Below are 16,027 nucleotides of genomic sequence, written 5' to 3'. Positions count from 1 at the left end.
TCCAGACAAGGCTTTATAATTGTGCCCCAAGAAACCTTACCCAACTTCATCTAGCTGCAACAGCTCGTGAAACGTCAAACGCAATAATGTTTACATTGAACAAGCTGTGTGGCTGCGCTATAACAGGTTCTTCGTCACAGCTTATAGCTGAAAGAATGTTCTTTAAACAGCTACGAAGCGCTGCTGCTTTGTGTATTTGGCAACATTACAGAGCTTTCTGTATAAAAGCAGCTGTTGTATTGATTGGGACTCTTATTCGATTTGCACATCTTCCGGCAAATCTTCCGGAGTTGGATTAAAGTGCAATAAAAGCAACCCAAATTATTTCACAACAAAGAGATGGATAGCTGTGAAGTAGTTGTGTAGTAGCTTTATATCCCGCTTAAAGTTTGTTTTGACAATAATGTTTACTTCCGACAAGCCGTGTTGGTATACCAACAGTTTCTTTATTACAGCTTCTAGTTGTAATGATGTCGCATAATGGCCTTTAAAGCGCTGCTGGTTTGTGGATTTGTCAGCATAACAAATTGTACTGTATAGTAGCAACTATTACATTAGTGGGGACTCCTATTCGATTAGTTCAAAATTTAACATCTTTCGGGAGGTTTCCCGGAGTTGGAATAAAGTGCAGTAAAGGCAGCTCTAGCAACAAGTGCTTGGTTTTAGAAAACCGAAATGGGTAGTTGTATGGTGCTTGATTTGCAGCTGTGTATTAGCTTATGTTTTTTTTACTAGCTTCTTTTTTTATTCAGCGTACACTGCTTCAATTCGCCTGTTACACAGCAGAAAGCCAAAAACTGAAGCTTATAGCGCTGAAAATGTTAGTTGGGTACTAGTCCCTAGCCGTTCAAAGCCAGGACGTTAGACAAGAAGGTCGTCGTACTTTCGTTATTCCCTTCTACTTTGAGTAGTATTCAATTCACTGAAAAAACCAATAAAAGTGAATTAGGGTCAAAATAATATGGTGCATCTGATAATAGTGAAATGGCAGGTGGAAAATACCCGTTAATTTGCGAATAGTAACAATAGGGTCTTGAAATGAAACATATTTTCCCAGTTTTGTGGTATAACACGAAGAAGCATGCTTTTCTGATCTCAATAGTATTTTTTCCGAACTTTAACAATGACAGAATAGTTAATAAACTCGAAAATAAAACAATGGTAACCAGTTCTTGTTTGACATTCGAGGTCAACCTTGACGTAACGAAAGTGGAACAACGGGTTGTAAAAGACATCACATTGGCTCATTTTTGACAACAAATGTTCCTGTTTGACATACACGGTAAACAAAATTTACCCAAAATTGAGTGTTAAGCAAGGAGACAAATCTATTAGTGATAAGAAGATGTATTTGACTTTGGTTTAAGAAATTATACAAAGTTAGAATTATAATCTCAGTAATTTTCCTGGATGTCTGTTCTACTGGCTTGCTGCATTTACTGCGGATTATACTTATGACACACATGTGATACAAGAATCACTGTACAATTGCGCTTGAAATGAGTGCCATACTGAAAATTCTCTCAGTTCAAGTCAGTCCTGTTAGAATTTTCTTGACACTGCGTACCGTTGTACAGGAATCACACTCGTATCACATGTCTGTCTGGGGTATTACATTACAACACTCGATTCGTGGTGCAGTCCTCCATCCTCGGCAGCATCCTACATTTGTCAGATAATTCTGCACCTGGTTAACCAGCCTTGCATGCTGCACTTCAAGTCTTCTTGTGCCATCTGAATCTCTTGCGAACACCAGCTTTGCAGGGTTGTTATCCGGCATTCTCAAAACATGCCCTATCCATAGAATCCTGCAGCTCGTGGCTCATTCCATGCCGCCATACACCGTTCTAATGTACACCGCCAAATAGGGTCTAAAGTACACGACGCTTGAACACTTCGAGTGCTTACTGATTACAGTGGGTGGGCTCTTTTCGGTGACACAATAAAACAGCATATTTAGCGTTACGCGTTTCGGTCTATGCGTCTTGAGCCGTCATAAGACGCATCGTGCTGAATGTTACCATCAGTTTGGGTTGTCACAAATATTTGACACTATTTGTCACAAATGACAGACGGTGGGATAACTTCTCACGAACTCTTTCGTTATAGTACGACGGAAGATGATATGGGACAGCACTTTACAGGCGGCATTCAGAATGGTTATCGCTCGTTATCGCTCTAAAGTTCTTTTAGTTGGATCATTTCCGTCCTCTGCTACACTGATGTTGTCGTTTCCTTCGTTGCCTTGGTCTTCCATGTCAACATGTTCCACGCCATTCTGGTGTTCATCAAAGTACTACTACACTTTTAAATCACCTCATGTCAGTCCGTCAAGTAGCTTCCACTTTATCCCTGCAGATTTCGGCTCCCGGCTCGAAGCCGTTGCAGGATGCGTTGAGCTTCTGGCAGAACTTCTGTGTTTCTTGAGAACGACACAGCAATTCCATTTTCTAGTACTCCGCTTTTTCCAAGCGGCGTTTTTCTTCCGAAAAAGGAGTGTCTGCTGTTTCCGCTTCTATTTGTATCGTTCCACGTTCTGTCGGGTTCCTTGCTGCAGTATTACCGGCCGCGCTGCGTTCTTCTCCTCCGAAATCGCTCTGCACTCTACGTCGAACTATTCTTTCATCGACTTTATTCCGCGTACCCGATGGTGATCTCGGCTGCGTCGTTGATAGCTGCATTTACTGTACTCAACCAGTTCTCTGGAAGTATTGTACCGGCGGTTAACAATGATGACGGAGAATTTTTGGCGCAGTTTAACCATCACCAGGTAGAGTTCAGACTCAGAGTAGATTTTAGCGCCATGATAGGTCCTGACGTCGATAATGTCGGAGAAGTGTCGTCCATCAATCTGAACGTGGTCGACATAGGATTTTTTCCGCTGTAGTGATCTCCTAGTTTAACGATAAGAGAGGCTGTGTTAGAAAAAGGTGAAATCGATGAGTCGTAGGCCGTTTTTGTTCGTGAGCTGGTGGGCGCTGAACTTCCCAATCGTTGGTCTAAATTCCTCCTCCTCGTCGTCGTTCGAGCTTGGTGTAGAAGCGTCTTTGTCATCATCAGTGTGTGACTCCAGGGGTTCCTCCAGGAAATCCGATAGGCACTCCTCCAGGAATTTCTCTAGACATTGCTCCAGGAATTTCTACAGACATTTCTACAGGATTTCATTCAGAAATTTCTCCAGGGATTCCTCCGGGAAATCCGGCTGGAAATATCACAGGATTTTTCCCAGGAGTTGATTAAGGAATTTCTTTAGAAATTTTTACAGTAATTCCTTCAGGATTTTCTTCAGAAATCCTTTAGTGATTCTCTTGGTGATTTCTTCAGAAATTCTTCCAGCAATTTCTCCATTAATTCCTCCAGTTTGCTCCAGGAATCGCTTCATGGGTTCCTCCAAAGATTTCTCTACGATATTCCTCCCGCGATTCCTCCAAAAAATCCTCCAGAAATTCAAGGATTCCTCCAGGAATTTCTCCAGAAATTTCTTCAGAAGTTTCTCCAGAAATTCCTTTCAAAACTCCACTAGGGATTCCTCCAGGAATTCATCCACCGATTCTTCTCTTCCAGAAATTGCTCCAGGAATTGAGACAGGGATTGCGAGATATTCCTTCAAAAGTTCCTCGAGGGATTCCTTCAAGAGTTCCTCTAGGGATTTTTACTGCAATTCCTTCAGAGATTCCACCAAGAATAGAACTGTAGAATAGAAGAAACAGGCATTACTCCAGGTTTTTTTTAAGAGATTCCTCCAGAAATTCCTCCAGGATATCCTCCAGGCACTTCTCTAAGAATTTCTCTAGGAATTCCTCCAGAAATGCCTCCAGGGATTCTTCCAGAAAAGTTCCTCTAGGAATTTCTCCAAGAATTCCTCAAGGGATTTCTTCAGAAGTTCCTCTGGGAAAATTTCAGTAATCCTTCCATCATCTTTCTCAGGGATGCGCCCAAGAATTTCTTCAAGATCACCTGAAGATTTTTTCTCAATTACTTTAAGGATTTCTAGAGCAATTCCTCCAGTTTCAGGAGCCAAGGGCTGAAAGTCCCTTAAATAAAGACAAATCAATCTCAATCAATCTAGCTTCAGAGATTTGAATTTAAATTGTTCAAGGAAATTTTAGAATGATGCATGCAGTATCCAGAAAATACTCCAATAAGTCATTCAGGAATTCTGTCACATTTAACTGCACGGATTCTTTAAGGAGTTCATCCACGGAATCCATTCATGAATGCCTTCAAGAATACCCCTGCAGCATCTGCAAAGAAATTCCTTCAGAAATTCATCCTGCAATTCTTTCGGGAATATATCCTGAGATTCTTTTCTTTCTCCAAGAAATCGTTCAAGAAGTTATCCATTGATTTTTCCAAGAATTTCTCTAGAGATTGCTCTAGGTGTTTTCCCATAGATAAAGAAGTTTCCCTTGAAAGTCCTTCAAAGTTGCTGCCAAAAGTTTGTCAAGGCACCCGGGAATACCCAAGGGTTTCCTCCAACGATTGTTTCAGGACTTATCCGAGGATTCCTACAGGTATTCTACCAGGAAACTCCTTCCGAGTTTTGTGTAGGGAATTCTCTTGGAATTTCTCCAAGAAGTTGCCTAAATTTTTTTCAGAGATTCCTTCAGGAATTTCTCCAGTCGTTTTTTCAGGGATTCTATCAGGAATTCTTACGATATGTCCTCCAGGGATTCTTCCAAGCACACATGTCACAAAAAAGTCACGGCAGCGTTGATTGCGCAGGAGTCACTGTAATTTACATACTTCAAGCCTTTGGAGCCGAAGGGGACTTTTAGAATGTAACGTTATTATATTCTTGATTCTTATTCATCGTGTTGTGGTTAGTTATAAAAGCTAGTACGTTGAAATTTGCTAAGGGTGCTAAGGGCGCTATATTGAGATAGTCAGCCATAGCGTTAATGATTAAAAACGGAAAATGTAAATGTCGAAGCTTTTTTGTGTGATGGATGGTGCTGCTGCACAAGACCGTTACGGATGTTTTTCCCATTGTCAACCCTAACGACGGTTTTACAAGACCGATCACCATGACCCAGCATTGAGAACCATTGTTTAATTAACAGTTTTATGAGCATAGCATTCTCAAACAAGTATTGTATTTCTTATTTGCACTTTACAGCTTCGGCCAGATGAACCTCGTCGACCGGAGGGCGAGCGTATCGAGGGAAGATCTTGCCAATGCCACTCTCGTTACGATAACCAACAACATCGGTTCGATTGCGAGGATGTGCGCCAGCAATGAGAAAATCGATCGGGTAAGGCGATCCTAGGTTTTCTTCAACTCTTATGTAACTAATGAGTATTTTTACCCTGTTTCTTTCCCAGGTGGTATTCGTGGGTAACTTCCTACGGGTGAACCCGATCTCGATGAAGCTGCTGGCCTTTGCCATGGACTACTGGTCCAAGGGGACGCTCAAGGCCCTGTTCCTGGAACACGAAGGCTATTTCGGTGCTATCGGCTGCTTGCTGCAGTTTAACGGCGAGCTTAACGCGCACGTTGACAACGAAGGCGACCTGCTGACCTAGGCTAGTAATCCACCACAGGTATATAGTTAGCATGTCGTGTTGTTAGAACTCGGTAAGGTTAAAGGTATGTGCTGCGCATTCATTGTCACAGAACGACGCGATTAAACCAAAACAGAAAGACACTCACACAAATAGTAAAAAACAAAAACATATTCACGCTGGATCCAATAGCAAAACCCATATTAAATCTAAAAAAAACTTTACTACTTATATCCAGAACGATGCGTAGTGAGCAAAGTACTATGCTGTTCCGCTTGCTATTGCTCACTGCGGTGAAGGGGAAACTTGTCGAGAACGTGGACAAAAAGATAATAGAATAATCGTAAGCAAACATTTAGTTTAAGTGGCATGATAGTGAGAATCAAAAAAAGTGTAGAATTGTTACATCGGTACGTTAGAAGCTCCGGTTAAAATCGTTTGCGGAAAAGTCAACGAAAATTTTGATTTAACGGTTCGTTTCGTTCGGTTCGTTTCATTCGGCTTAGTCTAGAACTGTGTTCAGCGATTTATTGAATTGACTGAAATATTCGTTTATGAAATTGCATATCCGGGCGGACGGTTTTTACACGCGAATGTGATCGTCATTATATAGAGATTTTTTTCCTCGAGGAAAGCGTAGTAAGGTTGGAACAAATAGCACCACATATTTTATGTCATTGGACGTACTGTTTTCTATTCCTTTAATAGTGTAAGGCACATTTTCTTCAGTAAGATAGATAATCAGATTCTTGGAAAATAGTCTTCTCCGCGTTTTTGCGTCGTACGACGACAGAAGCAAATCTTGTTTTCAACGGTGTAGGCAAATTAATTTACTTTACCAGTTTCTATTGGTTTCAGTATGCACAAGTGGAACGTCGGTAAAAAGAATGCATCTGTTTGCAGCATAACTCCGTTTTACATAGGTAAAATCTTTATAAAACTGTTTATCTGGCAGCTGAATGCGTGGTTTGATCTTTGATAAAGAACCAATCAAATTTGCATAGGATGCATGCTTGCTTGCATGTTTTGCCCGTCGTCAATGACGATAATGTGTAGACAAACACCATCGTTAACTGTTATTTTGAAACTATTTTAACTAAAAAAAATTTTGATTTGTAACACCGACGTCGGAAGTCTTAATCAGAGGCGTACTCTTTCTTGTATAATATTGTTGATTTTCCCCATTTTAATGTAAGTACGTAACGTATGGCAAACAAGTGACATTCTAAGAAAGTGTTCCGTAGTAGTTTTGTTTCTATTTACACATACCCAACCCACATACAGACACACCCATACTACACATATTATATTGCATTTTCCTCTGTCGTAAGCATAAAAATAAAATAAATTTTTAAAGCGAATATACGGATCTTCAAATTTGGCCAAAGGTTGAGACGGGTGGTTTTCAGTGCCGTAGAAGGTATCACAACTCCTTGCTTGTAGTTGCGATTGACGATGAAAAATAACCTCAGTGTTACGTGGTATAACTGGTGTGACCATCGACGAAGCCGTTTTGCCATGAATTTATTAGTTGTCCTTGGTATGGTGGGCAACATCAACTTCATTCTTTAAAGAGGATCTTTGTCAATTCCTATCATTATCGGTACTTACAAACTGATGATTGATCTTCAAAGGTCATGTTTTTCGCGTTTCTCATATGCTCGTCAAAGTTCTTCTTCCACCTTTCAATCACGTCATGTCCGGTCGTCAACATTTTCGTGTTATTATGCTCGAGCATTTCTGTTCGCTACATTGAGTGGAGTTTATTGCACGGCTGAACAAACTGTGGTATTTTTTAGATCGATACAGTGTTTCTTGCAACCAATCCTCCGGGTAGTACCAGACGGAGTCGAAACACTATTGTACGCATCTTCCTAGTTGCTCAACGAGAGAAACACGAATCACGACTGATCATTCTCTAAAGTTATCAATCGGATAACTTTTTTCCAAGGTTGGCTACCCGAGCAGGGAATGAGAACTAATTGAAAACAAATTGAGTTTTTTAGATATCACGAATTTTGATAACAAAGCGAGTTTTCATTTTGTATGACTTAAGTGTTAACATAACAAAACTGATAACAAAATAATGTACTTGAAATATCTAATTGAAAACAAAATGAGTTCTCATTGATAACAAATTGATATCTTATTTTGTTATCCAAATTTTCCAATTTGATATCATGAACAGTTCTCAAGGAGTTATTATTTCCATAGAGTGATAACTAAAAATTGATAACTACATTAGTTTTCATTTTGTTATTTTATTAGGCATTAATATAAATTAAAAGCATAAATAAGCAAATATTTAAATGAGATTTTATTTTAAATTCAGAAAAATCTCGTGATTGAAAACATGTAACATTAACATTCGATAGTTACACAGAACAGTCATTTCAAACTTCAAAACAAAACTATGTAAATTAACGTCGGGTTGAATTTGCGATAACGGCGTGCATAAGTTTCTTGTACGTCGTTGCAACCTGCGCAGCTACTACTCGAGAATCGTCTAGAAACAGCCTTCTTTCATATAGTCGATCTAAAATAAACATTGCATTAAAGTATAATCATTGTTACAAAATAAACTGTTTTGTTGAAGTTTACCTCTGACATATTCCACCCGAGTGCGCTCTAGCGGTATTCGGGAAGCAGGACCAGAATTTTCATTCGTTGGGCAATCTCCGTTTGATTGCGTCTCAAGTAGTTTGTTCGAAGGGCGTCCTTTCGGGTTGTTTGAAGTGCGCTCGGACAAACACCTTCCTACAAAACCGTCAACCCACAGAGCGTTCATTAGAAACTTTACGAACAGATAATCCGAATCTTTAGCCTCGATCGACATCTTAAGCAATGTTTGCACCGATGGAAATCCTTCAATACTGGTAAAAGGTTCTCGCGAAGGCGGTAGGAGCTTCGATGTTAATGCTCTTTGCAATCTGTTGTTGCTGTTATCCAATACATCCAATTTTTTCCGAAGTGCCGCTGCCCGCAGTTTAATTTTGTTCTCAAGGCTTGCTACCTTTAGTCGAAGGGTTTCATTTTCGTCTGCTAATCCACACGAACACTCTAAAGGTATGAAAATCAAATTATCAGTAATTAGGTTATAAACAATCAGTATAAAACAAGCTACCTTTTTGGTTCATTTGTGGAGCATAATTCTCAAGACAAACGTCATCATCAGACTCAGATGCACCAGAAATATGCTCAACAGCCTGGAAATCATCGTCATCATCATCATCATCTGTTGTCCACAATAGATTGTCCATCTGATCATCTGCATCCGAATTTTCCGAGTTGGAAATGTTTTCAGCAACCGGTCCAGTATGTGGTGCTTTTTCCTGGAGATTGTCCATCTGATCATCTGCATCCGAATTTTCCGAGTTGGAAATGCTTTCAGCAACCGGTCCAGTATGTGGTGCTTTTTCCTGGAGATTTTTATGGATGGATGGTTTTGAGATCGATGGGTCCATCTCTAGTTCGTTTCCGGTAGTATCAGTGATTTTCTGTTTTCTAGGCATTATTCTTTCGAATGTATATCCAGACGGTGAAATTCTCAAATTTTCCGTTCGAATTTTCACAGTACTCGGCCTAGTTTTGTAATCAGCTAAATCCGTTCGTTTTTGCGACAATGTGATTGGACTCTTTCTGGAGGTGTTCGAAGTTTGCTGAAAAACAATATAACAAAATGTAAGATTTGTATGGGCTGACACAAGCTTTTCTATGCCGAAGAATACAACTACAGCTAACAAAATTAAACATTGTTGAAGATAATAAAATTTACTTATCTCAATAAGTTTGTGTCACTCTTTGTTCAGGTTTTGTATACTGATAATAAGTATGTAAGTATGTCTTAATACTTACAATTGGCTTCAAAGCATGACTTGAAGATGGCTGATCATTGTTACGATCAGTCATTTGTGAGCCTTTTGTACCACACTCCTTGGTCGTATCTGTGCGATTTTTATGCTCGATGAAAAACTTAGAAACCTTGTGGTGTACGATGCCGGAGTTTAATGACGCCTTCTGGTTTGATTTCTTCCGTGATATTGTTTTTTTGCATGTAACTTCGTCTGTTTCTCGGTTTGTTGTGTCTGCTGACTAAATGAAAAGATGAATTGCTATGTTGAACATTGAACAAATAGACAATACATCGTAATACTTACATCTTGATTCAATAGTTCATCGGTAATGAAACGGTTGTTTTGATCTCGAGCGAGTCTCAAAACCTTCATTTTAGCAGCTGAGCACTTTTTTCGAGGCATTTTTGTTGCAAAAAAAGTAGTTTAGGAATAACAATCTACTCAACCAGAATGCAGCAAGCACAATGATGAAGACTAAATGAGAAAAATGAGACAATGTTCAAAGCTTCACGCATTGTATTCATCCGTTTATCTCCGATCCATTGTCATTGCGCGAACAATTTCGACAACTACACCCTAAAAAAAAAGAGTGTAAACGTCTGCTCCGTTTTTGATCTATTTACATACAGCCGTTGTTGGTGTTACATTTACACTTAATTTTTTTAGGGTTTAGCTGTCAAAAACGGTGCAGCACTACATCGCAAAATGGCAGAACGACATCAAAACACTACTTGGAAAAAATTGAACCGACTTTTATAATTCAGGTAGAAACCGTATGCATTACATGTTTAATCCAAAATTTATTTAAAAAAAAAACAAAATACATAATTGCTTAATAATCAATGATAATCAACCTTATCTAATTCAGGCTATACTTTCTTTCAAAGTTTTTCATGAAGGCAACTTTAATTTTTATTTATTGTTTTTTAGAGTGCATAGCAACGTATTGTATTGCACGATATTAAGGGAAAGTTGTCAATAGTGATACATATTCAGCAAATGTTCAGAGGTTTTCATATTTCGCCTTGTTTTGACAACATATTAAAATCTTGTCATTTGGAGTAGAGTCCTTATAATTAGAGTCTGGCGGACTGTCACTTTCGACCGGAGCCACGTCATAGTGTCCTCACCGATAAATGCTATACCGTGACGTCATGCTTGATTGGCTCCGATTGAAAGTGACAGTCCGCCAGACTCTAACTCAGGCCAAACATGTCTAAAGGTCCTATCTGCAGAAGAGAGGCTCTCTTTGGCTTCCCTCTCTTTCGTTAATATCTCAGCTGTTTATTTGTATTATGATTGTTTCCTTGCATTGAACGATGGTCAAAACAATCGTCTTTTGATTTGTACTAACAAAATAATTGGAAAGTGTACCATTACATTGCAATAAGTGAAAGAGAAAGTGAACAAAGAGAGCCTCTCAAATGCAGATAGGACCTATTGAAATGTTTGGCCTGAACTAGACTGACTCTAATTTGGAGTGGCAGTTTTTTTCACGTAAACAGAATTATGACATTTCTAATGTTTCTCTCTGGTACGTAAAGTAATGTAAATAATTAGAAAATTATTATATTGTATTATATGTGTTATCAATCAATGACAAAATAGTTACGGAATTGGTTAGGGAACATACACATTTTTAGCACTGTGGAAGTGTTGATGAACAGAGATTTGGTTTGCAATTTACCCATTTTATTGACAATAATCCCCTAAATGGAGGTTTCAGAATGAGAACTGTTATTGAGGAATATATTCGAATTTGCTGTGTATCAGTCCAAGATAAGTCGCCTTGACACGAACTTTGAATTCACAATGGATCACCGTAAACCTCGACATCACTACATGCGAAATGAGTTTCGGGAAAGAAAATATTTTCGAAAAGTAAGTGCATTAGTATACGTATTTTTGTAATAGACAAGATAATTTAACTCATAACTTGATTTCAGCGATTACCACATATGAACCGTTTAACCGACAGTTGCTCTATAGATGTTCTTGAAGTTGCTGAACAACGTAGTTTGAGTGCTTCTGATGATTCCGGAGAATTTCATGGCTTTGCAGAAAATGATGATAATACGGGACTGAACACTATTCGACGATATTTACAAACTGTCGAATCGTATGAACATCAAGCTATTCAACAACCAGAAACAATATCGTCGCACTCTAGTTCAGTTCCCATCTTTTCGCCTGACATTGCAAACATAAATTACTTGGCAGATAACTCGTATCGAATTAGTTCTCCTGAAACAAACATGGAAAACTCAGAAGACGATACATTTGAGGTATGTTGATGATAACTGCTCAGAGCAATAACTGACTAACGAGTTAATTTAAATCAATCGATTTCAGTTTGATGAGGATCTGGATACCAATGATCGCATGTCGTTTATTCCAGGAATGGAAGTCAGAACTACATTATTCATGATAATGAATTTTTTCATACGGTATAAACTCACCCAAGAAAGTATCGTAGAATTATTAAAGTTGATAAATATCATATGTGGTGCCAAAAATTTACCAGAAACATTTGAACTATTCGAATCGCATTTTTCTGATCCATACGACACATTTAGAGTTTATTTTTGCTCAAACTGTCAACGTGAAATAGGACCAAATACCCCCGCAAATAACACAGTTTGTTCAATTGCCGATTGCAACTCAACGAAATTTGATTATTTCATCGTTATTCCAATAGAACATCAAATTAAAGAAGCAATGGCTAAATACCGAATTGAAATCGATGAATATGTGAAGAAAGCTAAAAATGAGAAAATAGCAGACATAAACCAAGGAGAGATGTTGAAATCAATAACTTCTACAGAAAATGAGAACATTATAACTTTGTCAGTCAACACCGATGGAGCTGCAGCATATAAATGGACAACAAACAAACCATGCTATCCTATTTTTGTTGTGATCAACAATCTACCACCACGTTTGCGATTCAACAAAAACAACATTATCCTTGCAGGAATATGGCTCAGCAAAGGCGAACCTAACATGGCCTTATTTTTCAAAAACTTTTGTAATGAGGTAAAACGTCTAAGAAATGGTCTGTATATCAATGGAGTTGATTATGAATTAATAGTTCTGCAAAACTGTATGGACACTGTAGCAAGGCCGAAAGTCCAAAACACTACTCAATTCAATGGAAGATTTGGTTGTTCCCTTTGCCTACACGAAGGAAAATTATATGGTAATCGGATACGATATCCTCATCAATATGCAACACAACGAGACCATGATTCTACTAAAAGATTAATGATGGACATTGAAGTGACGAAGGAAAGTAAATTTGGAGTCAAAGGAGTATCAGTTTTCTTAATAGTTCCTGATTTTGATATAGTTCAAGGTAGTATAAATGTTAAATAATGCTGTATAACTGAATAACTACTGTACGTAATATTTTTGTACAATTATATTTTAGGCTTTCCTCCTGATTATATGCACTGCATATTACTCGGTGTAGTAAAACAAATGTGGGAGATGTTCACGGCATCCCAGAGCCACAGGAATCCATATTACGTCGGACTCAAATTGAATGACATCGAGCGACGAATGATGCGCATTCGGCCTCCCAGCTCTTTCCCTCGTTACCCCGGAAAAATTGATGACATTAAAAAAAATAAGGCATCAGATTGGGAAAATATTTTGCTACATTACTTTTATCCGTGCATGGTAGGGATTCTAAATACAAAGTATTTAGATCATTTTATGCAGCTTTCATCTACTGTATTTCTACTGTTAGGTAAAAACATAACTACGGAAACGACTTTGAAATGCGAAAAACGATTACAACAGTTTGTAAAAGACTTTCAGCGTTTCTATGGCGAAGAAAATATGTTCTTTAATGTACATTTAATCACTCATTTATGTCAAAGTGTGAGAAACTTTGGGGCATTGTGGAACTCGTCGTTATTTCCATACGAAAGTGCGAATGGTGTAGTTTTAAAATATAGAACTGGAAATAACCACCCAGTAGTTCAAATTTCAAAAAAATATATAATGAATCGTATTTGCCACTACTCGGAAATAACAGACTCAGCGGTCAAAAATTGGCATTCAAAATTTTGGTATCCTTGTAAAGCACACAAGCCTCTTTACGATGGTAGATTAAGATTTATACTGACTAATGATGTTATAATAGATGAATCAATAGAGTTAGACAATTTAGACTTTAGCTATCATGATAGATTTAAACTTGACAATATTCAATACCGAACAAACGAAGCATGTAAAAAATTAGGTTATAATGACTCATTTATAACAGTAGGACACATATTTTATCGCATTGACAATATTTTGACCGACAAGAATAATAATCTTTATATAATTGTTGTTGAACTAAATACTGACAAAATATTTGACAACCTGTTTAGATATAAATTAACTGATATAAAAAGACTTATTAAAGTTCAGGACAACTTAAATCAATGTATTAGCATAAGCATTACTCAGAATGAAGATATTATAAATTTTGTGTCAATATGTAAGTACAGTACTCAGGTAGATTGAACAAATGAATTGTGAATATATTTAATGCTAATAAAATATGTTAAATTTATTTTAGATTTTTGAAATCAAATTTTGTTATCATTGAGTTTTTAATGTGATAACAAAATAATATCTCAATTTGATATTAAATTAAAAATTTCAAAACGAAAACTCGCTTTGTTTTCATTTTGTTATCAATAACAAAATTAGTTATCAATTTGTTATAGTTTTGTTCTCATTCCCTGCTCGGGTAGTTTCTAATCACTGCTACATTGACTATTGAAACAGGACTAGTTAGTCAAGGAGGACCAACGGTTTTAGATAACCTACCATCTCCCTAAAACAGCATGATGAGGATCTTTTCTGGTGCTTTCGTCGCCAGCCCGGGTCCCTGCCATTTGAACCGCTGGGAGTACAGATAGCAGTACGGACGGCTATTCGAATGTTACCAAAATGCTCTAAATACACCTTGGTTCGGCGAGCATCGGATCGTTTAGTTATATTAGTGGGGACAGCACTCTCAGCTGTTGGTCCACTTGTCAAATCTGGAGATCAAGCTTGGAATGAACGTAAACCTGCAGTTATATGGGATGGTAAAACACGTGTCCGAGCTGGTAACTCTCCTAATAAAGTTCACCTGGTCGTTTTTCATCTACTCTCGATTCGATTTACCTCCCTACTCTTGATTCGGCACCCCCCCCCCCCCCCCCCCCTTAAAAATGTGCCTTTCAATTAGTAGAACAACCTGTGGAAGGTTCTGCTCAATCGGTCCAAAACTGAACTGGCGCAAATGAGTTGAAGTTTGTATGAGGATTTCAGTCCAAATGTATGGGAAATTGGATGACATTCAGTCCTTCGTTCAATACACCGGCTTGTCGAGCTCAATTAGGCTCAAAATGAAGAAAACAGCAGTTGATACTTTTTGACGTAGGACTACGTCTCTCTTTTCTATACCGGGTGTCATTCTAAATTTTCAGAAATCGGCCGCGTTACGTTTGAAGTGGAGATTTTGAGCGTTAATAACTCAGCCATTTCTCGTTGAATTTTCAAAATTTTGGCTCCAATCGATTGGAAATCTTTACACCAATTATGTCCAATAATAATATTTGCTGTTTTTCAATAACAAACTATTGAAAAATTGGGAAAAGTGAACCCATGTTTATTCCAGCCAATCACGATCGAGCACATTTTGGATGCTCCCGTCGAATATAAAAGCTACTGCTTCTTCGCATCTTCCCTCATTTGCCTTTGTCGTCTCGAGGTGAACGCATCGAACGAGAGCTGCCCACTTTCTTCGTTTGTGTTTTCGCTCATTATTCTTTGACGGCCGTGTCGGTTCGGTGTCGGTGGTTGTTGGCAAGGGTGCTGTTGCACATTCACCTTCTAACCGTCTAACGCGGCAGACCAAGGAAGTGTTTCAACATCGGATTGATCGACGGTTTGTATCAGAGGCAGCAGCAAAATCCGGAATCGCACCCACGGCAGCAAGCGGCGGGCCAATTTTCGACGGCGTTCAGCATTCAGCACGGGGAAATCTAACACGCATTGCGTGGCATGATAAATTCATGTCAATTTTCTGTCTAAAATCGTCCAATATTCAAACGGTTCTTTTCAGGACCATAGAAAATTATTCCTCAAGAGTTGTGAATCAGATAATTATTTCATTCCATCGCTCGGTAGAAGTGTGGTGCAACCGAAAAGTGAAAAATTGTATGCTTGGTGGCCTCGCAACAATAATGATGCCGGCCACTAATGATTCCACCAGGAATTTAGCAACGTTTTATCATATCCAGACCATTTTTCGTGAAACATTGTTTAATTTAACCATTTTTCGAATTAAAATAATCAAAATCTTCCAATATTTTGGTTACTTTATTCGTTAAATGAAACTTTTCTCATTTCTCGGTTGATTAATCGTTTGATGCGTCTGGAGCATGAGGGGCGGGTCATGCAAACGAAATTAATTGAAAAGCCAGCCGAATGGGAGGAGCTTCATCTGCAAATCTAGGGGCATAAAACCTGTTCCCTTCGATTTCTTTCGTCATTATCGTTGGATCAGTCAGGCAGGGTAGATGTCACATTCACAGCTGAGCAGTGGCACATCAACCCAGCCGCAGCTCTCGGCTATCGTGCGGATAGCACCAGGAATCTCATCCATGGCAGAAAGCGGC

The 16,027-nt window shown here is 38.5% G+C and overlaps 3 protein-coding genes across 12 annotated transcripts in view; 2 read left to right on the top strand and 1 right to left on the bottom strand.

Moving 5' to 3' along the window:
* LOC109425617 (pantothenate kinase 3) overlaps nucleotides 1-6,898 on the top strand; it is an 87,606-nt gene extending 80,708 nt beyond the window's left edge. For all 10 annotated transcript variants that reach the window (XM_029865581.2, XM_029865582.2, XM_062842551.1 and 7 more), the window contains 2 exons: nucleotides 5,120-5,255; nucleotides 5,326-6,898. In XM_029865581.2, the coding sequence (XP_029721441.2) occupies nucleotides 5,120-5,255; nucleotides 5,326-5,526 (337 nt within the window). In that variant the 3' untranslated portion in view covers nucleotides 5,527-6,898. The remainder of the gene's footprint in view (nucleotides 1-5,119; nucleotides 5,256-5,325) is intronic.
* LOC134284167 (uncharacterized) overlaps nucleotides 1-16,027 on the top strand; it is a 309,616-nt gene that overhangs the window by 187,641 nt on the left and 105,948 nt on the right. The window lies entirely within an intron of this gene.
* LOC134284168 (uncharacterized) lies at nucleotides 6,512-9,884 on the bottom strand. The gene is made up of 4 exons (XM_062842553.1): nucleotides 9,361-9,884; nucleotides 8,630-9,164; nucleotides 8,107-8,565; nucleotides 6,512-8,041 (listed from the first exon to the last, which is right to left on the bottom strand). The coding sequence occupies exons 1-4, from the start codon at nucleotides 9,412-9,414 to the stop codon at nucleotides 7,926-7,928; spliced, it is 1,164 nt and encodes a 387-aa protein (XP_062698537.1). The 5' UTR covers nucleotides 9,415-9,884; the 3' UTR covers nucleotides 6,512-7,925.

The sequence above is a fragment of the Aedes albopictus genome, chromosome 3, assembly GCF_035046485.1.
Source record: "Aedes albopictus strain Foshan chromosome 3, AalbF5, whole genome shotgun sequence".
Classification (NCBI taxonomy): Eukaryota; Metazoa; Arthropoda; class Insecta; order Diptera; family Culicidae; genus Aedes; species Aedes albopictus.
The sequence above is the reverse complement of the archived record's forward strand: the minus strand, read 5'-3'. Positions and strand labels throughout refer to the sequence as shown.